The sequence below is a fragment of the Malania oleifera genome, chromosome 9 (genome assembly GCF_029873635.1).
Source record: "Malania oleifera isolate guangnan ecotype guangnan chromosome 9, ASM2987363v1, whole genome shotgun sequence".
In the NCBI taxonomy this organism is placed as follows: Eukaryota; Viridiplantae; Streptophyta; class Magnoliopsida; order Santalales; family Ximeniaceae; genus Malania; species Malania oleifera.
The window spans coordinates 38,347,988-38,374,051 of record NC_080425.1 but is presented as its reverse complement, the minus strand read 5'-3'; the positions used below and the strand labels follow the sequence as shown (position 1 = coordinate 38,374,051).

The 26,064-nt window shown below is 38.8% G+C and overlaps 1 protein-coding gene across 1 annotated transcript; it reads right to left on the bottom strand.

The window, feature by feature from the left end:
- Positions 1–9,373: 9,373 nt before the first annotated feature.
- Positions 9,374–9,895, bottom strand: LOC131163427 (uncharacterized). Its single transcript, XM_058120013.1, has one exon. The coding sequence runs from the start codon at positions 9,893–9,895 to the stop codon at positions 9,374–9,376; it is 522 nt and encodes a 173-aa protein (XP_057975996.1).
- Between the last annotated feature and the right edge of the window lie 16,169 nt (positions 9,896–26,064).

Genomic DNA, 26,064 nt, shown 5'->3' with positions numbered 1-26,064 from the left:
GGATGTGCTTTAATGCTACAATTGAATGTTTGACCTTGATATATTTAGGGTATATTAGTTGTCCCCCTTAGTTTCTAATTTTCAGAACTTGTTCTTGAAATTTCGAACTGGTGTTCTATCTTTTTTTTTTTTTTTTTAAGGTTGTCTGGTCTGAGCTGATTGGAATCCTGCTTGGCTCCATAAAGTCGGGTTGCGTTGTGCCAAGCCAATGACACGGGGGGTTAGGCTAGGTTAGTTTTACTGAGCCGATGTTTGGTTGAGTTGGTCCTAACAAGCCGATGTTGACCTTTCGCCTAGATGCCCTTGTCAAGCTGCCTTTGCTAAGCTGATCTTGTTGAGCTACTATTCAGGGCATTTCTTGCTAAGATTCTCTTCGTGGCATTTCTTGCCGAGCAGTTTCTGACGAGCTGCTCTTTCAAGCATTTCTTGCCGAGATGCTCTTCGTGGCATTCTTGCTGAACTATTTCTACCGAACCGCTCTTCATGGCACTTCTTGCTGAGTTGCTCTTCGTAGCATTTTTGCCAAACTTTTTTTGCTGAGCCACTATTTATGGCACTTCTTGCCGAGCTACCCTTTGTAGCATTTCTTGTCGAGCTGTTTTTCGTGGCATTATTACCGAGCTGCTCTTCCTAGCATTTCTTGTCGAGTTGCACTTCATGGCATTTTTTTCGAGTTGTTTCTACCGAGCCGCTCTTTATGGCATTTCTTGCCTAGCTGCCCTTCATAGAATTTCTTGTCGAGCTGCTCTTCGTGGCATTCTTTCCGAGCTGTTTCTGCCAAGCTGCTCTTCCTAGCATTTCTTGCTAAGCTGCTCTTCATGGCATTCTCGTTGAACTGTTTTTGCCGAGCTGCTCTTCATTAAATTTCTTGTCGAGTTGCCCTTCATAGCATTTCCTTCAGACCTGCTCTTCATGGCATTCTTGTAGAGGTGTTTCTGTCGAGCTGCTCTTCCAAGCATTTCTTGTCGAGCTATTCTTCATGGCATTCTTACCAAGCTGCTTCTATCAAGCAGCTCTTCATGGCATTTCTTGCTGAGCTGCCCTTCGTAGCATTTTTTGTTGAGCTACTTTTCGTGGCATTCTTGCTGAGCTGCTCTTCCTAGCATTTATTGTCGAGATGCTCTTCGTGGCATTCTTGTCGAACTGTTTATGTCGTGCCACTCTTCATGGCATTTCTTGTCGAGTTGCCCTTCATAGCATTTTTTCCGAGTTGTTTCTGCTCAGCCACTCTTCATGGCATTTCTTGTCGTGCTCTTCTTTGTAGCATTCATGTCGAGCAACTCTTTGTTGCATTCTTTCCTAGCTATTTCTGCAAGGCTGGTCTTCATAGCATTCATGCCAAGCTATTCTTTGTGGCATTCTTGCCGAGCTATTTTCGCCGAGCCGCTCTTCATGGCATTTCTTTCCAGGTTGTTCTTTCTAGCATTCATGCTAAGCCACTCTTCGTGGCATTCTTGCCAAGCTATTTATGCTGAGCTGCTCTTCTGAGCATTTCTTGCTGAGCTATTTCTACCGAGCTGCTCTTTGTGGCATTCTTGCCGAGCTGTTTCTACCGAGTTGCTCTTTCGATCATTTCTCACTAAGCTGCTTTTTGTGGCATTCTTGCCGAGCTGTTTTTGGCGAGTTGCTCTTCTAAGCATTTCTTACTGAGTTGCTCTTCGCAGCATTTCTTGCCGAACTGCTCTTCATGGCATTTCTTGTCGAGCTGCTTTTCGCGGCATTTTTTGTGGCCTCGCGTGCCTGGCTCATCAATTGGGCCGAATTTTTCTAATGAGTTGTACTCATTTGTTGGGCATGACCTCACGAGTTTTGCTCGTCATCTGGGCTAATTTTTCCTGATAAGTTGTGCTCATTTGTTGGGTATGGCCTATTGAGTTTTACTAGCCAGTTGGGCTGAATTTTCCTAATGAGCTGTGCTCAGTTGCTGGGCATGGCCTCACGAGCTTTGCTCGTAAATTGGGCCTAATTTTCCTAATGAGTTGTACTCACTTGGTGGTCATGGTCTCACGAACTTTTCTTTGTCATGTTGGGCCAAATTGTGTAGGTTTTCAAGGTCTTTCGTAATAGCGTCTGTAGGGTATAAAAGATTTCTTGTTATATGTGTCATACTTGGAAATTTGGGATGTCTTAGGACTCGAGATCGCGCCAGCTGGATGTCCGCTTTAGATGGGATAAGGTCACATCAGCCTCTGCGTCTGGCATGATATGTGTATCTTTCTCGAGCAGTGTGCTCATACGAGTACTTATCATTTTTCCATGGAAACGTGAACTAGTTAATACCTTCTCGCCTCCCTCAGATGCATGGTTTCTTGAGATTTGAGCAAGCTTTCTTCAATAAAAGGCATTGATTTGCTGATTTGCCTCTTGTCCCGCTTGAGAGGCTCTCTACTAGGTACACTTTTCCTATACCTTTCTCTATGTCTTTATTTGCTTTTGTATGTTAAGTTTTGCTTTGTTCTTTGCTTGTTGTTGGTGTTCTTAGTAATTGTTCTTCATGTTCTTCCTTTCCTTCAACTAGGTTTATTAGCAAATCTATAGAAAAGGCTTTGTTGATCCAAAATGTAGAATGTTGTAAGTTGTTTTTTGTGTTTGCCTTCAATTTTGATTCTCATTGAGTCCTCGGGGGTTCAATCTAAGCCTCATGTTACTGTATGGACTACCCGGTGTTACCTTTTTGAGGAAGATATGCCCAATTTTAACAGCCTATTCGCTATTCCTGACGATATTCTTACTAGGTTGCCCAATGACTCTGAGTCTGCTCTAGAGTCAGGGCCCAATGAGATTTGTTTATACACTGACTTCATGGATCTAGGTCTTCGGTTGCCCTTCCATCCTTTTCAACTCCAATGTCCTTAGATTTTATAACGTAGCTCCCTTACAGCTCATCCCCAACTTGTACCTATCATTGGTATCGTTCGCCGTCCTCCACCTAAAATGAGGTCACCAGCCCACCATGCCTCTGTTTCGGAGTTGCTTTCAAATGAGGATGCACTCCATAGAGAAGAAGTTGTACTACTTCAACTCCCTTCCCCAATACAAACTATTTACTCCTGGTAGTTCTTCCATTCATGAGTGGAAGTTTCGATTCCTTTTTGCCTTAGGGGAGCTAAACTGTTGAGGGCCCTATGTCTAGGCTACTCCTCTTGATGGTGATATTCCTTCCTCTCTCTTTTATTTTTTCTGTGCATGCCTGGGTTATGTTGGTGTCTCTATGTTCGTCTCTAATCTTTTCTCTTTGTTTTAGCTCATCTACGGCACTTGGCACCTACTCTTTCCTCGGTAGAGCAGGCCATTCTTAAGGATCTACGAGATAGTAGTCAATAGGGTATTGTCCTGCACAGCGAACTGCTCAAGGAACGAGTCCTTGTGCAATACGAACTTAGTCGCGTCTCTTAGAGAAACTACCTTTCCCATTTTATGATGTTCATGCTCATATTTGCGTCGTGCTATGTTTTCTCAATTTTCCCTTCTTCCCTTTTGCATATATGAACTTTAACCAATACAAGGCAATGATGGCGGAGGCGAAGAAGTAGAGGTCAAGTAAGAAGAAGAAAAAAACAAGATTTTGATGCGGGCTCCTCTCAAATGAGGGATGCCCCAACAGTGACCAACGATCCCTCACCTCGGGTGGACCCGATCATGCCTACTCCTACATCGGGCCCAATTTTTCATGAGCCTACTCTTACTGGTCCTACCTTGCGCCGGGCGGTGCGTGTGGAGGACGTTATGGAGGCTAAGATGCCGCTTTCGGATCATTTGTTTGCGACGATACAATATACCTCCTATCAAGTGTGCTTTTTAGTCTTTGTCTTTTGGGTCTCTTTACTCTGTCTAATCTTTTGCTCGCAGATGGCAACCATGGCTTTGGCCCAAGAGGAGAAGGTGGTCGAAATGTATCGACAAACCCTCAATGTGAGGGAGAAGTATATGGTTGCCCAAAACGAGTTGCGTGAAGCCTGAGCTAATGTTGAATGCTACGAGAGGGCTCATCAAAAAGAGATAGTGAGGATTCACCGTGAAGAAATCCCTGCTGCTATTTCACAGTACCGGCACTCCAAGAAGTTCATCTTGGATACTGCGAAAACTTATCATGAAGGCTTCAGGAGGTGCCGAGAATAGGTCAGGATGATGCACCCTGACCTTTCCCTTGCCAACGTGTGTTCACATGGCTACGACAATGAGAGTCCGGCATCAGAGGAGGAGATGGATGAGGAGGACGAGCCTGGGGAAGAGGATTTTGCATAAAGAAGTAAGGCTGATGATTGAATAGACCAGTTGGGCATTTTATTAATATTTTACTTTTGAAATTCTTATCATACAACTTTTTTGAGTAGTGGATTTTCAATTCTATTGTACAACTTTTTGAGCACTGAAATTTCAAGAGTAATATTTTTTCAACATGTCAGAGTTCCATGTGTTTTTTATCTCCCCTCCCCTTAAGTCCTCCAAGGTGTATGTTCCTAGCTTGACTTCTGACGCCACTCAGTATGGCCTCTCCCAATTCAGCTCTAGCTTGTTGGGTCTAGGCTCTACCGAGTTGGTTCGCATCTTCCTAAGGACTAGTTCCCTTGGGTGGAATGTCCATACTTTAACATAAGTGTTGTAGTAGCTGGCCACTTTTTGTTGGTATGCGGAGATTCTCATATGTGCTTGCTCTTGCTTCTCCTCAAGGAGGTCTAATTTCACCCTTAGTTCTTTGCTATTACTCTTTTCGTCAAAATGTTGCCTTCACCAGGAAGGGATCCTGACCTTGGCAGGAATGATTACCTCTGCTCCGAAAGCGAGCATAAATGGGGTTTCGCCTATTAGTGCTCGTCGGGTCGTGTGATAAGCCCAAATTATGGATGGGAGCTCTTTTACCCATCCTCCCTATGAAGTTTCGAGTCACGTTCTCAAACTGTGCAGTATCATACCATTCATGTTCTCCACCTGTCCATTGCTCTGGGGATGTGCAATCGACACGAATAAAATTTTATGGAAAGGTCGGCGCAAAATTTTTTGAAACGCTCATTGTCGAACTATCTCTCGTGGTCCATGACTATGGCCCATATGATTCCGAATCGACAAACCACCAAAGCCCGCATAAATCGGTTGATGCTTCCCTCGATTATGTGAGCTAGGGCTTCAACTTCTACCCACTTCGTGAAGTAATCGATCGCCACCAACAAAAAATTCCTTTGTCTAGTTGATTAAGGTAGTGGTCCCAAGATATCCAGCCCCCATTGGGTGAAGGGACACGGACTGGTTAGGGGGAAGAGAAGGCTGGACGGCATGTGTGGCGTTCCCGCGCACCGCTGGCACCTATTGCAACATTTGACTATCTCGATTGCATCCTTCCTCATTGTGGACCAGTAGAATCCTTGTCGTAGGGCCTTGTGGGCTAAGGCTTTACTCGCGAGGTGATTTTCGCATACTCTTTCATGAATTTCCCTTTGCATATATTCTCCCTCTCTAGTACCTAGGCACCATAGGTATGGCAGTGTGAGGGATCTCATATACAACTTTTTGTCTATGAGCATGTATTTTGCCGCCTTCCTCCTTACCTTTTATAGATTGCTTATTTTTTTATGGTAAGGATCTGTCGCGAAGGTACCGCATCAAAGGGGTCCTCCAATCCTATTCGTTACCTTCAACCACCATCAAGTCAGCACTGACCTGCTCATAAGAGGGTTTTCTGACTCGCTCCAAGTAGACTACGCCCTTCCAGTCTGGCTTTGTAGCTGATTCTAGTTGGGCTAGTGCATCAGCCTTTGCGTTCTCCGTTCGTGGCACGTACTCTATCTCAAAGTGAGCGAATGCTTTGATGTGTTCTTGGGCTTTGGTTAAGTATTTCTTCATTTTCTGATCCTTAGCCTCAAAATCTCCCTTCACCTATTCCACCACGAGCTAGGAATCGCTCGCCACACAAATTCGTGCCACACCCAGTGCCTCCACCAAGCGTAGCCCTACTAACAGGGCTTCATACTTGGCATCATTGTTGGTCATTGCGAACTCTAACTTCAATGTGTATAATGTCTCCACACTGTTTGGTGCTATGAGGATTAGTCTTGCTTCTCCCCCGACTGCATTAGATGACTCGTCTACATGTAATGTCCACACCTTTGAGTTCGCTTTTATTTCGTAGGATTATTCTGCCATGAAGTCATCCAATACCTGAGCTTTGATGGCAGGCTTTGGCTGATATTGTATGTCAAACTCCCCTAGCTCAATCAACCACCTCATCATTCTCCCAAAACTCTCTGGCCGCTACAGGATCTGTCTTAACCAGAGGTTTGTCAGCACGATTATTTTGTACGTCTGAAAGTATGGTCTCAACTTCCGAGCTGCACAAATAATGGAGAAGGCTGCCTTTTCCGCTATGCTATAATTCACCTCTGATTCGTTCAGTACCTTGCTGGTGTAGTAGATAGGTTTGTGCCACATTTCTTCTTCTCTAACCGAGACTGACTAGCCACATGTAGATTCGAGGAACCGTATAGGTAGAAATCTTCTCCTGCTTTCTTCTTTGTTAATAGTGGGGGCGAACCAAGGTAAATTTTAAGCTGATTGAAGGCTCTGCTTTTGCATTACCCCCCATTCAAATCCTCCTTTCTTTCGCAGTTGTAACAACCCAACCCTCTACGTAGGATCGGAGTGCTACTAATCCATTCATTTACCTAATAATCCATATTCTAATATCATGTACGCAGCGAAAAACATAAATATAATCTCCACAAATATAATACCAGAGTTTACTATTTCTATCTATAATCCAAAATAATTATTCATCACCTGTATTCTTATATATACACATATCTCAAAAAACATTCAGTATTCAAAAACATGAGTATATTTCACAACCATCCATATCTCATAAGACTTAAAATATAAAACATAAAACATTACTTACATACAACCCAAAATATCAGCTAAGTATATACCATTTCTTTTCTATATCCCAAAAATGCTACAAACACCTCGAGCTCTCTAAGCTCGATCTCGTGCAGGTTCTGAAAAAGATAAGTTCATATTTAGGTGAGACACATCTGAGTAAGGAAAGAAACAATAAATTAAAACAACGTGTGGCTAATATGAGGTTTGTAAATAACATAAGTATACATTTTCATCCTTTTCAAATCATTTGCATAATTTCTAAAATCATTTCCTGTTCCTAATCAAACACATGCAAGACATTTTACCCACTAGATTATCCAAGGATAGGGTTGATTACCCACCCATACAAGTAGCACCCCTCTGCTCTAATACTTTAGGTAACCAAAAGGACACAACTGAAGCATACCAAAGCACTCACCTTACGCAGTAAGCCCCTAGGTAGTGATGTAATCTTGTACTCACACAACTCATACAAAGGTTTACCAGTGAAGGCCCCAAGAATAATGAAATCTACCTACCTATACAAATAGTTTCCCTCTGCCCTAACACGTTATGCAGCTTGGTTTATCATTCTCATTGTCTTTTTATTACAATAACTCCCTTTTGGCTGTTATTTCTAAAGCTCCCTTTTGGCTATCATTAATATGATCTACAACTCCCTTTTGGCTGCTATGAGCATAATCTGCAGTACCATTTTGGTTGTCATAAACATGATCCACGACTCCCTTTTGGCTGTCATAAACATGCTTTACATCAACAAACATATGCAGCATATTCCATATAACATTTCATTTTAGTGCATTTCCTGCATAACATGCATCTCATAGATATAACATAGTCCCATACAAGGTTCAATTTACTCATGCCACACTATGTAGAAGTAAAATTCATATATATATATATATATATATATATATATATGTATTCCCCATAAAATAAGTCAACCTGCATTTAACATTCATATACTCAAAATATACCTTTCTTATCTTACATTATTATCCTGAAAATATTTTTCATTTTCATCAGCTCATTTTTGCATATATGTATCTAATAAACAGCCCAAAGCTCGGAAAACATAATTTAAATGGTTGGCATTTTAAACCCTTACGGAAACATATACACGTATATATAACACAATTGATTTTCCATTAAATTCATAAAAATTATGGTTTAATATATATTTTTCCCTTTACCTAGTTTCTTGAACTACGCCAATAGGGACCCCGAAAAGATGTATGCGGTGCTCACCCGAACCCTAATTCAATAATCCTAGTTCAATTAAATCAATCCTAAATAAAATACTATTTTAATATTTCATCGGCCGTTAAATTCCAAATAAATAATTATACACTCAAATATAACCAATTTACTTAATTCCCCAAATCCCACTATCGCTTTGGAGTGGTGCCTAAGAAACCCAAATTGGAAATTTACTACAGCCAAAATGACAACAATCACGACTAGGACCCCGGGTGGTGCCCGATCGTTAATTTAGCGGCATATGTAAGGAAAATTTGAAAAAATAGGGAAAAGTTCCCTTACCCCAGGAATGGTGTCTACGTCGCTTCCACGAAAAATCCGCTCTAGTAGAAATATCGGTGGTAGAGCTAGAAACCCAATGTTACCTCTCGTTTCCTGATTGGCCAAATATCCGTCGAGAAATAAAGGGAGAGAGACATGGAGATGGAGAGAGGTGATGAGGAGACGTGAGAGTAAGAGACATTTCAGGGGTGGGCTTCTATGCTGTCTACAGGCCTCAGAGGTGATTTCACCAATCCTTATACATTTAGGCATATATATATTTAACCTTCACATAACTTAATTTAATTAATTCAATTAAATAATATTTAATTTATATATATATATATATATATTTGGATCACTACATTCTCCCCTCCTAAAAAGAATTTCGTCCTTGAAATTTGTTACCTAATTATTCATTTTCATAATTCTACGATTTACTATACCTCATACCATTCAGTAAACACATCACCATATACACTTTTGCATCATTTATAATTAAATAAAATCATTGTTATCTTAAACATGAATTCATACCTACCCCCTTGGCTTTATTTGCCTCATCTAGGACCATCGTATAAACACGTGTTGGTCCACCCCTACCTAGTGGTATCTGTTGTTTTCCTCAGTCTTTGTTTTGTGCAAGTACAACAGGTAGCAATTCTGGATAGTTCCTTTTAATATGTCCTAATTTACCACACCTGTAACAATTAGGAGTCACAAATCAAGACTCTCCCATATGCCTTTTATTACATCTCTGGCATACGAGGTAAGACTGATTATCTTGCTAAGCAGAATAACCCTGAACTCCTGTCACTTGCCTTAAGTCAACTGCATGTTTTTCTTTCTTTCCTGGTCATTGACTACCCTCGGCCTGAAAATTGGATGGTGCAGGTCTCTTTTTCTACTCTGAAGGCTCTGTGTTGCTCTAGATGCTCTTTTCTAGCATCGAACCCTTATCAACCAAGTCGGAGAAATTCTAGACCTGAAACCCAACCACCAATTTATAGATTCTTTGCCTAAAGCCCTTTTCAAACTTCCTGGCCTTCCTTGCCTTATCCGGGACCAAGAATGGGGCAAAATGCGCCAATTCCACGAATTTAGCCGCATAGTCCGCAACCGTCATATTCCCCTTAATCAAATCAATGAACTCCTCAATATTTTCCTCTCTGATAGATGAAGGAAAATATCTATCAAAGAATAGCTTCTTGAATCTTTTCCATATTAGGACTATCTTTACCAGCCTCTGTTCCTCTAGCAGCTTCGCAGAAAGCCACCACCATTTTGTTTCTCCTGTCATCTTAAAGGAAACATAACGGACCTTCTGCTCGTCCGTGCAGTCAAGTACAATCATGATCTCCTCTATTTCCTGTACCCAATTCTTGGCAGCCACCGGATCAGGTCCTCCTATGAAGGTCGAAAGGTTCATTCTCATAAACTCCTTGATACTGCAGCCTAAACCTACAAATTGACAATTCCCTTCTCTAGGTTCCTTCTTCATTTATGCCCTGACCTGTCAGGCAATACCCCTCAGCATCTTAGAGGTATTAATATCCTCTTCATTGGAAGTGTCTGAATCATCCTTTCCTTCAGCCTCTATGTCCTCGTCGCCCGGATCCATCCTGAAAATAAGACAATAAAGAGATAATAACGGCATATCATAATCCCAACAACACAATTATATAATTTAAATCCAATATACATCCAAGTTCTCCATATAAGAACAAGTCTCACTACTGAGAAATGAAAACATCTAAGGTTTATCGTGGCTTTTCTAAGGTCGTTGACTGCTTCAGAAAAATCACAGGAAATCATCAAAGACTTAAAACATAAAACATAAAACATAACTTACATACAACCCAAAATATCAGCTAAGTATATACCCTTTCTTTTCTATATCCCAAAAATGCTACAAACACCTCGAGCTCTCTAAACTAGATCTCGTAGAGGTCTTGAAAAAGATAAGTTCGTATTTGGGTGAGACACATCTCAATAAGGGAAGAAACAATATATTAAAATAGCGTGTGGCTAACATAAGGTTTGTAAATAACATAAGTATACATTTTCATCATTTGCAAATCATTAGCATAATTTCTAAAATCATTTCTTATTCCTAATCAAACACATGCAAGACATTTTACCCACAAGATTATCCAAGGATAGGGATGATTATCCGCCCATACAAGTAGCCCCCCTCTGCTCTAATACTTTAGGTAACCCAAAGGTCACAACTGAAGCATACCAAAGTTCTCACCTTACTCAGTAAGCCCCTAGGTAGTGATGTAATCTCATGCTCACACAATTTATACAAAGGTTTACCAGAAAAGGCCCCGAGAATAAGGAAATCTACCCACCCATACAAATAGTTTCCCTCTGCCCTAACACGTTATGCAGCCTAGTGCCACATCTGATACTTACCAGGGCACTCGCCTTTCTAAGCAAGCCCTCAGGAAAAAAGTTTTCCCTTCCCAATAGTAACACATTCTACTAGCTTACATACTAATAATACCATAATACATTATTATGTTTGTCGTTATCTTGTAATTCTTAACTGTTCATGTTCTTAGTTTAACCATTTCATAGCATTTCACTTTATGTGGCTCATTCCATTTCACATTATTCGCATTTCATATTTCCTTATCATTCTCATTGTCTTTTAATTACAACAGCTCCCTTTTGGCTGTTATTTCTACAGCTCCCTTTTGGCTATCAATAACATAATCTACAGCTCCCTTTTGGCTGTCATGAGCATAATCTACCACATAATTTTGGTTGTCATAAACGTGATCCACAGCTCCCTTTTGGCTGTCGTAAACATGATTTACATTAACAAACACATGCAACATATTCCATATAACATTTCATTTTAATGCATTTCCTGCATTACATGCATCTCATACATATAGCATAGTCCAATACAAGGTTCAATTTACTCATACCACACTATTTAGCAGTAAAATTCATATATATATATATATATATATATATTCCCCATAAAATAAGCCAACCTGCATTTAACATTCATATACTCAAAATATACCTTTCTTATCTCACATTTTTATCCTGAAAATATCTTTCACTTTCATCAAATCATTTTTGCATAGACATATCTAATAAATAGCCCTAAGCTCAGAAAAAATAATTTAAATTGTTGGCATCCCATACCGAAACATATACACGTATATATAACACAATTTATTTTCCATTTAATAAAAAAAAATTTTAGTTTAATATATATTTTTTCCCTTACCTAGTTTCTTAAAATACACCAATAGGGACCCCGATAAGATGCCTACAGCGCTCACCCGAACTTTGATTCAATAATCCTAGTTCAATTAAATCAATCCTAAATAAAATACTATTTTAATATTTCCTAGGCCCTTAAATTTCAAAGAAATAATTAAACCCTCAAATATGACCAATTTACTTAATTCCCCAAATCTCACTCTGGCTTTGGAGTGGTGCTTAGGAAACCCAAATTGAAAATTTACTCTAACCAAAATGACGACGATCACGACTAGAACCCCGTGGTTGTGCTTGATCGTCGATTTAGCAGCATATTTAAGGAGAAATTAAGAAAATAGGGAAAGGTTGCCTTACCCCAGTAATGGTGCCTACGCCACTCCCACGATAAATCCGCTCTAGTAGAAATGTCAGTGGCGGAGCTAGGAACCCAACGGTACCTTTCGTTTCCCTATCAGTCAAATATCCGTCGAGAAATTAAGTGAGAGAGACATGGAAATGGAGAGAGGCAATGAGGAGACGTGAGAGTGAGAGACGTTTCAAGGGCGGGCTTTATCAGACTAATGACTGGCCCCACAGGCCAACACGTGTCCTTTTCAGTGTGTTTTGTCCTCACTCACACACTTACTGAAAAAACTTCCTAGAAGGTCACCCATCCCAAGATTACTCCAAGCCAAGCTCGTTTAATTGTGGATTTCTTATGGGAAGGCTCATGAAAAAAAAAAAAAAAAAAGGTGCACCTTGTTGATATGGGTAGTAACATCTAATCCTTTTAAGCCCTTTTTCCACGAGGTATCACATTCTCCCCCACTTACAGAATGCAACGTCCTCATTGCAAACCCACATTTCCAAACTCTGGTGATGTGAATCTCATTATATTTTCGGCTAGGTAATCGCTCTAATACCATTTGTAAGGCCCCAACCTAGGCCTACCAGGGAGCACTGCGTCTCTCCTCTTCTGCCTGGACCAGACAACAGGGGGCGGGCCTTATCGAATTAATAACTGGCCCCATATACCAACACGTGTCCTTTTCAGTGTGTTTTGTCCTCACTCACACACTTCCTGAGAAAACTTTCCAAAAGGTCACTCATTCCAAAATTACTCCAAGCCAAGCACGCTTAACTGTCAAGTTCTTATGGGAAGGCTCACAAAAAGAAAGGTGCACCTTGTTGATATGGGTAGTAAAATCTAATCTTTTTAAGCATTTTTTCCACGGGGTATCACATCTATCTTCCTTTTTTTTTTACTTTATTATATATTATAAAAATATTATATTATATACTTTTATATACATACATATATATATATATATATATATTGGATCACTACATTCTCCCCTCCTAAAAATAATTTGTTCTTGAAATTTGTTACCTAATTATTCATTTTCATAATTCTACGATTTACTATACCTCATACCATTTAGTAAACACATCACCAAATACACTTTTGCATCATTTATAATTAAATAAAATCGTTGTTATCTTAAACATGAATTCATACCTACCCCCTTAGCTTTATCTGCCTCATCCAAGACCATCGTATAAATACATGCTGGTCCACCCCTACCTAGTGGTATCTGTTATTTTCCTTAGTCTTGGTTTTGTGCAGGTACAATAGGTAGCAATTTCAGACAGTTCCTCTTAATATGTCCTGATTTACCACACCTGTAATAATTAGGAGTCACAAACCAACACTCACCCATATGCCTTTTATTACATCTCTAGCATACGGGGTAAGACTGATTACCCTGCTGAGCAGAATAACCCTGAACTCATGTCTCTTGCCTTAAGCCAACTGCATGTTTTTATTTCTTTCTTGGTCCCTGATTGCCCTCAGCCTGATAACTAGATGGTGTAGGTCTCCTCTTCTACTCTAAAGGCTCTGTACTGCTCTGGATGCTCTTTTCCAGCAACGAAGCCTTATCAACCAAGTCGGAGAAATTCAAGACCTAAAACCCAACCACCAATTCATAGATTCTTCGCATGAGGCCCTTTTCAAACTTCCTGGCCTTCCTTGCCTTATTCGGGATCAATAATGGAGCAAAATGTGACAATTCCATGAATTTAGATGCATACTCCGCAACCATTATATTCCCCTAGGTCAAATCAATGAACTCCTCAATCTTTTCCTCTCTGACAGATAATGGAAAATATTTATCAAAGAATAGCTTCTTGAATATTTCCCTTGTCAGAGCTATCTTTATCAGCCTCTATTCCTCTAGCAGCTTCGCAGAAAGCCACCACCATTTTGTTTCTCTGGTCATCTTAAAGGCAGTATAATGGACCTTCTGCTCGTCCGTGCAGTCGAGTATAGTCGTAAGCTCCTTTATTTCCTGTACCCAATTCTTTGCAGCCACCGGATCAGGTCCTCCTGTGAAGGCTGGAGGGTTCATTCTCATAAACTCCTTGATACTGCAGCCCAAACCTACAGATGGACAGTTCCCTTCTCTAGGTTCCTTCTTCATTTCTGTCCTGACTTGTCGGTCAATACCCCTCAACATCTTAGAGGTATTAATATCCTCTTCACTGGAAGTGTTTGAATCATCCTTTCCTTTAGCCTCTACGTCCTAATCTCCCGAATCCATCCTAAAAATAGGACAGAAAAGAGATAATAACCTCATATCATAATCCCAACAACACAATTATATAATTTAAATCCAATATACATCCAAGTTCTCTATATAAGAACAAGTCTCACTGCTCATAAACGAAAACATCTAAGGTTTATCGTGGCTTTTTTGAGGCCGTCGACTGCTTCAAAAAAATCATAGGAAATCATCGACATATTTCCGCCTCTAAACTACAAAGCAAAATCCTATACTTTCCTACACCAAACCTACTTCTAAACACCTAACCTAACCTATCCATCTAGCATCCTTATCCTAACTATTTCTTATACTCTAGTGTAAATCATCTCTAATTTAATACTCTAACATTTCCATATCCAGACAATAGGAAATTAATCACACATCTGGCTGAAAACCTGTTTTGATACCATCTGTAACAACCCAACTCTCTACGTAGGCCCAGAGTGCTACTAATCCATTCATTTACCTGACAATCCATATTCTAATATCATGCACGCAGCAGAAAACATAAATATAATCTCCACAAATATAATACCAGAGTTTACTATTTCTATCTATAATCCAAAATAACTATTCATCACCTGTATTCTCATATATAAACATATCTCCAAAAACATTCAGTACTCACAAACATAAGTATATTTCACAACCATCTATATCTCTGAAGGCTTAAAACATAAAACATAAAACATAACTTACATACAACCCAAAATATTAGCCAAGTATATACCCTTTCTTTTCTATATCCCAAAAATGCTACAAACACCTCAAGCTCTCTAAGCTCAATCTCGTGGAGGTCTTGAAAAAGATAAGTTCATATTCAAGTGAGACACATCTCAGTAAGGGAAGAAACAATATATTAAAACACTATGTGGTTAACATGAGGTTTGTAAATAACATAAGTATACATTTTCATCATTTGCAAATCATTAGCGTAATTTTTGATATCATTTCTTGTTCCTAATCAAACACATGCAAGACATTTTACCCATGAGATTACCCAAGGATAGGAGTGATTACCCACCAATACAAGTAGCACTCATGTGCTCTGATACTTTAGGTAATACAAAGGTCACAACTGAAGCATACTAGAGTACTTACCTTAACTTAATAAGCCCCTAGGTAGTGATGTAATCTCATACTCACACAATTTATACAAAGGTTTACCAGCAAAGGCTCCGAGAATAAGGAAATCTACCCGCCCATACAAATAGTTTCCCTCTGTCCTAGCACATTATGCAGCCTAGTGCCACATCTGATACTTACCAGGGCACTCGTTTTTCTAAGCAAGCCCTCAAGCGAAGAGTTTGCTCCGCCAAAACATAACACATTCTACTAGCTTATATACTAATAATACCATAATACATTATTATGCATGTCATTATCCTGTAATTCTAAACTATTCATGTTCTTAACTTAACCATTTCATAGCATTTCACTCTACGTGACTCATTCCATTTCACATTGTTCGCATTTCATATTTCCTTATCATTCTCATTGTCTTTTAATTACAACAGCTCCCTTTTGGCTGTTATTTCTACAACTCCCTTTTGGCTATCATTAACATGATCTACAGCTACCTTTTGGCTATCATAAGCATAATCCACAGCACCCTTTTGGCTGTCAAAAATGTGACCCACAACTCCCTTTTGGCTATCGTAAACATGATTTACATTAACAAACACATGCAGCATATTCCATATAACATTTCATTTTAGTGCACTTCCTGCATAACATGCATCTCATAGATATAACATAGTCCCATACAAGGTTCAATTTACTCATACCACACTATTTAGCAGTAAAATTCAAATATATATATATATATATATATATATATGTATTCCCCATAAAATAAGTCAACCTGCATTTAACATTCATATACTCAAAATATACTTTTCTTATCTTACATTATTATCCTGAAAATATTTTTCACTTTCATTAGTTCATTTTCGTATATACGTATCTAATAAACAGCCCTAAGCTTGGAAAACATAATTTAAATGGTTGGCATTTTAGATTTATACCGAAACATATACACGTATATATAACACAATTCATATTCCATTAAATTCATAAAAATTTTGGTTTAATATATATTTTCCCCCTTACCTGGTTTCTTGAACTACACCAACAAGAAACCTGAAAAGATGCCGACGATGCTCACCCAAACCTTAATTCAATAATCCTAGTTCAATTAAATCAATCCTAAATAAAATACTATTTTAATATTTCCTAGCCCCTTAAATTTCAAAGAAATAAGTATACCCTCAAATATGACTAATTTATTTAATTCCCTAAATCTCACTCTCGCTTTGAAGTGGTGCCTAGGAAACCCAACTTGAAAATTTACTCCAACCAAAATGACGACGATCATGACTAGGACACCGTGGACGTGCTTGATTGTCAATTTAGCGGTACATTTAAGGAGAGATTTAGAAAATAGGGAAAGATTGTTTGACCCCAAGAATGGTGTCTACGCCACTCCCACGAAAAATTTGTTCCAGTAAAAATGTCGGTGGCAAAGCTAAGAACCCAATGGTACCTTACGTTTCCCAATCGGCCAAATATCCATTGAGAAATGAAGGGAGAGAGAGACGTAGACGAAAAGAGGCGACGAGGAGATGTGAGAGTGAGAGACGTTTCAGGGGGGCTTCTGTTCTGTCTACAGGCCTGAGAGGTGATTTCAATTTGAAATCCCTTAGGAAGCTTCTAGCTGCTTTTTTTTTTTTTTTACTTTATTATATATTATAATAATATTATATTATATACTTATATATATATATATATATATCACCAATCCTTATACATTTAGGCATATATATATATATTTAACCTTCACATAATTTAATTTAATTAATTCAATTAAATAATATTTAATATATATATGTTTGGATCACTACATTCTTCCCTCCTAAAAAGAATTTCATCCTCGAAATTTGTTACCTAATTATTCATTTCCATAATTCTACGATTTACTATACCTCATACCATTCAGTAAACACATCACCAAATACACTTTTGCATCATTTATAATTAAATAAAATCATTGTTATCTTAAAACATGAATTCATACCTACCCCCTTGGTTTTATCTGCCTCATCCAGGACCATCGTATAAACACGTGCTGGTCCACCCCTGTGTAGTGGTATCTGCTATTTCTCCCGGTCCTAGTTCTATGCAGGTACAACAGGTAGCAATTCCAGACAGTTCCTCTTGATATGTCTTGATTTACCACACCTATGACAATTAGGAGTCACAAACTAGCACTCACCCATATGCCTTTTATTATATCACTAGTATATGGGGTAAGACTGATTACCTTGCTAAGCAGAATAACCCCAAACTCTTGCCTCTTTCCACAAGTCAACTGCATGTTTCCCTTTCTTTCCTAATCCCTAACTGCTTTTAGCCTGAAAACTAGATGGTGCAGACCTCTTCTTCTACTCTGAAGGCTCTATGCTGCTATGGATGCTCTTTTCTAGCACCGAAGCCTTATCAACCAAGTCGGAGAAATTCTAGACCTGAAACCCGACCACCAATTCATAGATTCTTCGCCTCAGACCCTTTTCAAACTTCTTGACCTTCCTTGCCTCATCTGGGATCAAGAATTGAACACAACCGTCATATTCTTTTGGGTCAAATTAGTGAACTCCTCAATCCTTTCCACTCTAATAGATGAAGGAAAATATCAATCAATGAATGGCTTCTTGAATCTTTCTCATGTTAGAGCTATCTTTACTAGCCTTTGTTCCTCTAATAGCTTCGCAAAAAGCCACCACCATTTTTCTTCTCTAGTCATCTTAAAGGCGGCATAACAGACCTTCTTCTCGTCCGTGCAGTCGAGTACAGTCATGATCTCATCTATTTCCTATACCTAATTCTCTGTAGCCACTGAATCAGTTCCTCCTGTGAAGGCCGGAGGGTTCATTCTCATAAACTCCTTAATATTGCAGGCCAGACCTACAGATGGACAGTTCCCTTCTCTAGGTTCCTTCTTCATTTTGGCCCTGACCTATCCAGCAAATACCCTTCAACATCTTAGAGGTATTAATATCCTCTTCATTGGAAGTGTCTGAATCATCCCTTCCTTCAGCCTCTACATCCTCATCTCCCGGATCCATCCTGAAAATAGGACAAAAAAGGGATAAGAACCTTCTATTGTAATCCCAACAACACAATTATATAATTTAAATCCAATATACATCCAAATTCTCCATATAAGGACTAGTCTCACCGCTCAGAAGCAAAATCACCTAAGGTTTACCATGGCTTTTCTGAGGGCATCGCCTACTTCAGAAAAATCACAGGAAATCGTCGGCATATTTTTGCCTCTAAACTACAAAACAAAATCCTATACTTCCCTACACCAAACCTACTTCTCAACACCTAACCTGACCTATCCATTTAGCATCCTTACCCCAACTGTTTCCTATACTCTGGAATAAATCATCTCTAACCCAATACACTAACATTTCCATATCAAGGCGATGTGAAATTAATCACACTTTCGGCTGGAAACCTACTTTGATACCATCTGTAATGACTCGACCCTCTACGTGGGCCTGGAGTGCTATGAATCCATTCATTTACCTAATAATCCACATTCTAATATCATGTACGCAGCAAAAAAAATAAATATAATCTCCATAAATATAATATCAGAGTTTACTATTTCTATCTATAATCCAAATAACTATTCATCACATGTATTCTCATATATACACATATCTCCAAAATCATTCAGTATTCACAAACACTAGTATATTTCACAACCATCCATATCTCAGAAGATTTAAAACATAACAGAAAACATAACTTACATACAACTCAAAATATCAGTTAAGTATATAAAATTTCTTTTCTATATCCCAAAAATGCTACAAACACCTCGAGCTCTCTAAGCTCAATCTCGTGGAGTTTCTGAAAAAAGATAAGTTCATATTCGGGTGAGACACATCTCAGTAAGGGAAGAAACAATACATTAAAATAGTGTGTGGCTATCATAAGGTTTGTAAATAACGTAAGTATACATTTTCATCATTTGCAAATCATTAGCATAATTTCTGAAATCATTTCCTGTTCCTAATCAAACACATGCAAGACATTTTACCCATGAGATTACCCAAGGATAGGGGTGATTACCTGCCCATACAAGTAGCACCCCTCTACTTTGATACTTTAGGTAACCCAAAAGTCACAATTGAAGCATATCAGAGCACTCACCTTACTCAGCAAGCCCCTAGGTAGTGATGTAATCTCGTACTCACAAAATTTATACAAAGGTTTACAAGTGAAGGCCCCAAGAATAAGGAAATCTACCTGCCCATACAAATAGTTTCCCTCTACCCTAACCTGTTATGCAGCCTAGTGCCACATTTGATACTTACCAGGGCACTCGCCTTTCTTAGCAAGCCCTCGGGCGAAGAGTTTGTTCCACCCAAACATAACACGTTCTACTAGTATACATACTGATAATACCATAACACATTATTCTGCATGTCGTTATCCTATAATTCTTAACTATTCATGTTCTTAGCTTAACCATTTCATAGCATTTCACTTTACGTGTCTCATTCCATTTCACATTGTTCGCATTTCATATTTCCTTATCATTCTCATTGTCTTTTAATTACAACAGCTCCCTTTTGGCTATCATTAACATGATCTACAGCTCCCTTTTAGTTGTCATGAGCATAATCTACGGCACCATTTTGGCTATCATAAACGTGATCCACAACTCCATTTTGGCTGTCGTAAACATGATTTACATTAACAAACACATGCAGTATATTCCATATAACATTTCAATTTAGTGCATTTCCTGCATAACATGCATCTCATACATATAACATAGTCTCATACAAGGTTCAATTTACTAATGTCACACTATTTAGCAATAAAATTCATATATATATATTCCCCATAAAATAAGCCAACCTGCATTTAACATTCATATACTCAAAATATACCTTTCTTATCTTACAATATTATTCTGAAAATATATTTCACTTTCATCAGTTCATTTTCTCATATACGTATTTAATAAATAGCCCTAAGCTCGGAAAACATAATTTAAATGGTTGGAATTTTAAACCCATACGGAAACATATACACGTATATATAACACAATTCATTTTCCATTAAATTCATAAAAATTATGGTTTAATATATATTTTTCCCCTTACCTAGTTTCTAGAACTACGCCAACAGGGACCCCGAAAAGATGCCTGCAGTGCTCACCCAAACCCTGATTCAATAATCCTAGTTCAATTAAATCAACCCTAAATAAAATACTATTTTAATATTTCATAGGCCGTTAAATTCTAAATAAATAATTATACACTCAAATATAACCAATTTACTTAATTCCCCAAATCTCACTCCCGCTTTGGAGTGGTGTCTAGGAAACCCAAATTGAAAATTTACTCTAGCCAAAATGATGACGATCACTACTAGGACCTCGTGGTAGTATCCGATCATCAATTTAGTGGAAGATTTAAGGAGAAATTGAGAAAATAAGGAAAGGTTGTCTTACCCCAGGAATGGTGTCTACGTTGCTCCCACGACAAATCCGCTCCAATAAAAATGTCAGTGGTAGAGTTAGGAACCTAATGGTACCTTGCGTTTCCTGATCGGCTAAATATCCGTCGAGAAATGAGGGGAGAGAGAACAAATTATTGGTGTAATTGAATAACTAAATAAACTAGATAGACCTTTCTCTTCAGCTTCTATTCTGTCTGCAGGCCTGAGAGGTGATTTCAATTTGAAATCCCTTAGGAAGCTTCTAGCTTCCTGTTTTTTTTTTTTTTTTACTTTATTATATATTATAATAATATTATATTATATACTTATATATATATATATATATATTACCAATCCTTATTCATTTAGGCATATATATATTTAACCTTCACATAACTTAATTTAATTAATTCAATCAAATAATAATTAATTAATTAATTAATTAATTTTATTATTTATCTATTTATTTATTTTTTGGATCACGACAACAATGCCTTGAAGAAAAGTAGGTCTTTATCTCTCGAATAGGAAACAACCCTGCTGAGGGAGGCGATTCTTCCTATCAAGACCTGGATCTCCTTCTTGTTGGAGGGGCTTTCATCTCCAGCAGTGCCCTTATCTTGTCGGGGTTAGCTTTTATCCCCCTGTGTGTCACCATGAAATGTAAAAACTTCCCCGTAGAAACACCAAACACTCATTTGGAAGGATTTAATTTCATTTGATTCCTATGCAGCAGTTCAAATATTTCCTTCAAATCTTTGCAATGCTTTCCTACTTTCAGGATTTTTTTCCAGCATGTCATCTACATACGCCTCCATCATCTTTTCAAGCTGGTTTTTGAATATCTTGTTCACCAGCCTCTGATAGGTTGTCCCCGCATTCTTCAGTCCGAAGGACATCGTACAGTAGCAATAGAGTCCTCTTTCTGTGATGAACGATGTTTTCTCCTCGTCCCCCTAGTACATTAGGATTTGGTTATATCCTGAATATGCGTCCATAAAGCTTAAAAGCTCATATCTAGACGTCGAGTCTACCAGCTGATCGATTCGAGGAAGTGGAAAGCTATCTTTTGGACACGACTTGTTCACGTCCGTGAAATTGATACACGTTCGCCACTTTCCATTCGATTTCTTTACCAAAACCACGTTGCTCAACCACTCCGGATAGTTGACCTCCCTAATGAATTTGGCCTACACCAGTTTTGTTACCTCCTCATCTATCACCTTGATCCACTCCAACATGAAGCTCCTTTTCTTCTGCTTTACGGGCTTATGGTTGGGTTCTTCCTGAAACCTGTGTTCCATGATTGCAGGGTCGATCCCTGGCATATCATCGGCTGACCAGGAAAACACATCTGCGAACTCGTTCAACAATTTGCTCAGTTCCATTTTCAAAGGGTCAGACAAGTGACTTATGATCTGCACATACTTCTCCTAATTATTGTTTATAAATATGCATATAAGGTCATCATCCAGCATGCTAATTTGTGGGTACTCTTCCCTCACCTCCAGGTCTTCAATAGTCAAGGTTTCCCTTGCTTCAGTTTTGCCCTTTAAAGCCATCACGTAGCAATTTCGAACTGCTACTTGATCTCCCTTAACCATTACCATCCCGTGTGGGGTAGGGAATTTCATTTTTAGGTGGTAAATGGATGTTATGGCTCGAGCCATATTGATAAATGGGCAGCCCAATATAATGTTGTATACTGATGGTCGATCAACCAATAGGAAATCCGTCAACGAGGTGATTTGTTGTGGGGCTGTTCCCATGGTTACTAGTAGCGTAATTGTTCCCACGGGATGTACTACTTCTCCTCTGAACCCAACCAACAGGGTGGAGATCGGTTTGAGGCATTCCCTACTGATCTTCATTCCTTCGAGCATTGACCAGAACATTATGTTGGCCGAGCTCCCGTTGTATATCAGCATGTGCCTCACTTTATAGTTGGCCACCAGAAGGGATACTACCAGAGCGTCGTCGTGGGGCTATTGTACTACTTCTTCATCTTCACTACTGAAGGTGATAACGTCTTCCTGTTTTTTTCTCCATTAAAAGTACCTGCTTGGCATACCTCTTTCGAGCGCCTCCACTGTCACCGCCACTAGCGAAGCTGCCCAAAATCACAGTGATTTCTCCAATGATCTGTTATTCTTTCTCATGTCTTTTTGGCCTTTTATGCTCACCTCGACAGATGACCTTTTTTTTTTTTTATCAAAGTCTCAATTTAATTTTTCAATTGAATACACTCCTCGGTATCGTTCCCGTGATCCTTATGGAATTGACAAAACTTTGACATGTTCCATTTATATAAGGGTGTTCGCATAGGTTCAGACCACAACATATACTCCTTCTTTCTTATGTGCATCAACACATTGGTTCGCGGTGCGTTTAAGTGGGTATAAGTTTGAAACTTACTTGTGTGCCCCGTAGCCTAAGAGCTGGCTTGCAACATGCTGTTCTTCTGTCTCTTCCCGAGTTTGGAAGGTTCGTCAATCTCTCTATTACCTTTCCCAACTCAATCCGATTTCCTCTTGTATCCATCATCTTTTCTAGGTTGACATATTTATGTGCTCTGGCCATCAACTCTCCCATGTTGGCTGGGGGCTTCTTCCCCAATGAGTACAAGAAATTTCCCTGCTGAAGGGTTGTGGTCAGGGCTGCGAGCGCCACTCCCATGTCCAAGCTGCGGATCTCTAGGGTTGCGGTGAGGAAGGACTGCATTAACTTTTTAATGTCTCTTGTTCTTCTTGAACCAAGCTCATCAGATGAGCCAAAGTTTTGACAATTCTCCGATTACTGATAAAGTGACTGGTAAACTGCTGCTCCATCTCAGAGAAGGAGCTGATTGAACCAAGCCGTAGGGTTCAATACCAATCCCCGGCACTACCTTTAAGGGTGGTTGCAAATGTGCGGCACATGATGGTGTCAAATGCGCCGTGCAATTACTTCAATGCCTTGAAGGTGTCCAGATGATCAATCGGGTCAGTCAAGTCCGCATACCTTTCGAAAGTCGGCATTTTGAACTTGCGGGGAGCTGGACCTCCATCACTTCTTTGGTGAATGGCGGCTCCGAGGATTTTAAAAAGGTTCCCCTGTAAGAGGGGTTGGTTCAGCCCTCTTTCATCATCTTCTCTATCTGATATTTTTTTTTTATCCTCTTCTCTAACTCATTCGATCTTTGCTCGTTTACTCCTACGCTATTCGCGTTTTCCACCTTTTTAGTGAGGTTGGTTTTTTCCTCACTCTCCTTAGGGTTCTCTGCTTTCTTAGGTGAGCCAGCGCTAACCTGTTGTTGGTGGGGGACATGTTCTTCCGTACTCTTTTTCTGCAAGAGTAGGTTGAACATATCCTCCATTTTCTTCTAGGAGGCCTCCATTCTCCTTTGGAAAGCGAGGAATTCCTCCCTGGTGACCCCCCAATCATCTCCAGGCGTGGAATGAACGGACTGAGAGTGATTCTTTACCAGTGGTAGGGCCAAAGCTTGAGTCATTGGTTGTTGTCATGTTTGGGAATCAGAGGTCAGAAGCAAGATGAGCACCTCTTAGAAACGGTTCCCATAGACAGCGCCAACTGTTGCGGGATAAAAATGCTTGGGACCTACGATGTTGCTCTCCGACTTCCGATGACCTGAAAAGGGTGAAAACAAAATAGGCTTGGAGGACTTGAGGTGCACTCTAGGGGATCACTCTGATGCCTAAGGGAACGTTTCAAAGAGGTTGAATGCAACAGTAAAGGGGGTTAAGAATGACTTACCTTGGCCTCTCGCCCAAGTCCCTATTTATAGTGGTAGAAGTTGACCCAAGGGTGTATGGCCATTTATTGGCGAGTTATGGCATGGGCGTGAATTGCTCTGGCCATTATAGAGCTGACAACAACTGTCTGCGGCGCGGGCGGCAATTGCACTGGTTTATATTGGGTTGACCCCTTCAAGGCAGCTGTCCTTAAGCGATGGTGGCCTTGATTGTGGATGTGCTTTGATGTTGCAAATTGAATGTTTGACCCTGATATATTTGTGGTATATCAATACCTATGAGAATTCTCATATTCAATCAAAAATTGACATGAGAATCTTGTATACATTCTTGAAAATTATACAATAAAAAATTCAACAAAAATATTCTCATGAGACAAGCATCTTATTGTCAAGAATGAGATTTTCAAAAGTATCATTTCATGAGAATATTCTTGATACCGCGTACCAAACGACCTTTAAATGTTTAGAAATGACTAATAGGCTCTGAATTATCATCGATCATAAAACTTAGTGAGGACATTTTAAACCCTTGGGATAGGAGCACCTCAATTATTGTATTGGGGAAAAAGCCTTTCTCCTTAACTCTAACCTAACTTGTTGGCTAAACTTGTGATTCGGAAAACTCTTTTTCAATTCTTCATTAATGATGGACTGCTTCCCAACCTATTGCTTGGGGAGGTCTTCTGATGAGAAATTAAAGCTATAAACTTTTGCATTTAATAGAAAAGGCTAAGGATGTCGAAAAGGCTTTCACTCTAATAACTATAATAATGTAAATTGTTTCTTTTAGTCTAATCAAATAATAAGACCTTTAGACTACCATAATGTTCCATATCAATACTTAATCATGTTATCTAGTGAGTCAGATTACACAAACCCTAAATTAGTCTTGAAAATCAATTTGCATTTGTAAAATTAGGATTGAAAATTCTAATGGGCAATTAAGTGGAGCATAAGATGTGGATTTTTGGAGAAAGTAGATTCAAAAAAAGTTGAAGTCCCACCCTACCCTACCCTACCCTACCATGCCTTTAATGTGTATTAATATGATAAAAAGTCACATCCAACCGCTCACTTCCCTAAAGAAAATAAAAAGATTGAAATCTTAGTTCATTCCTGTGGGACCTTTATTTATTGCCCATAATCTTTGCTTTTTAATCTTAATAATTTTCTTGATCCCTTTCTGCTGTCACACCCAAATGGAAAATTTTGCTTCCAGTGTTTGTTTTATCAAGTTTTAATCACCAGATTTGTATCACTTTTGCTTCTTGTTTGGACTCACAATTCTAATTGAGGAGAGGAAAGAAAATTTTAAAAAATTATTATTTTTTACGCTACTTTCTTTCTATAGAAAATATTGTTACGAACGAAATTTTTTTTTTTATAATATGATTAAGAATTAAGAAAAGTCAAATATTTATAATATAATATTATTACTTTTAATTAACAATAATCTTGTCATTAATGTTCCTTTATAACATATTACTTAAATAATAAGTTATGATAAAAATAATATTATTAATTAAATTAAAATTTTTAATTTATTTATTGTTAATTTAA

Bases quoted from the DNA above. Each gene is read 5' to 3' on its own strand.
- LOC131163427 (XM_058120013.1), bottom strand. From the start codon at position 9,895: ATGAAGAAGGAACCTAGAGAAGGGAATTGTCAATTTGTAGGTTTAGGC.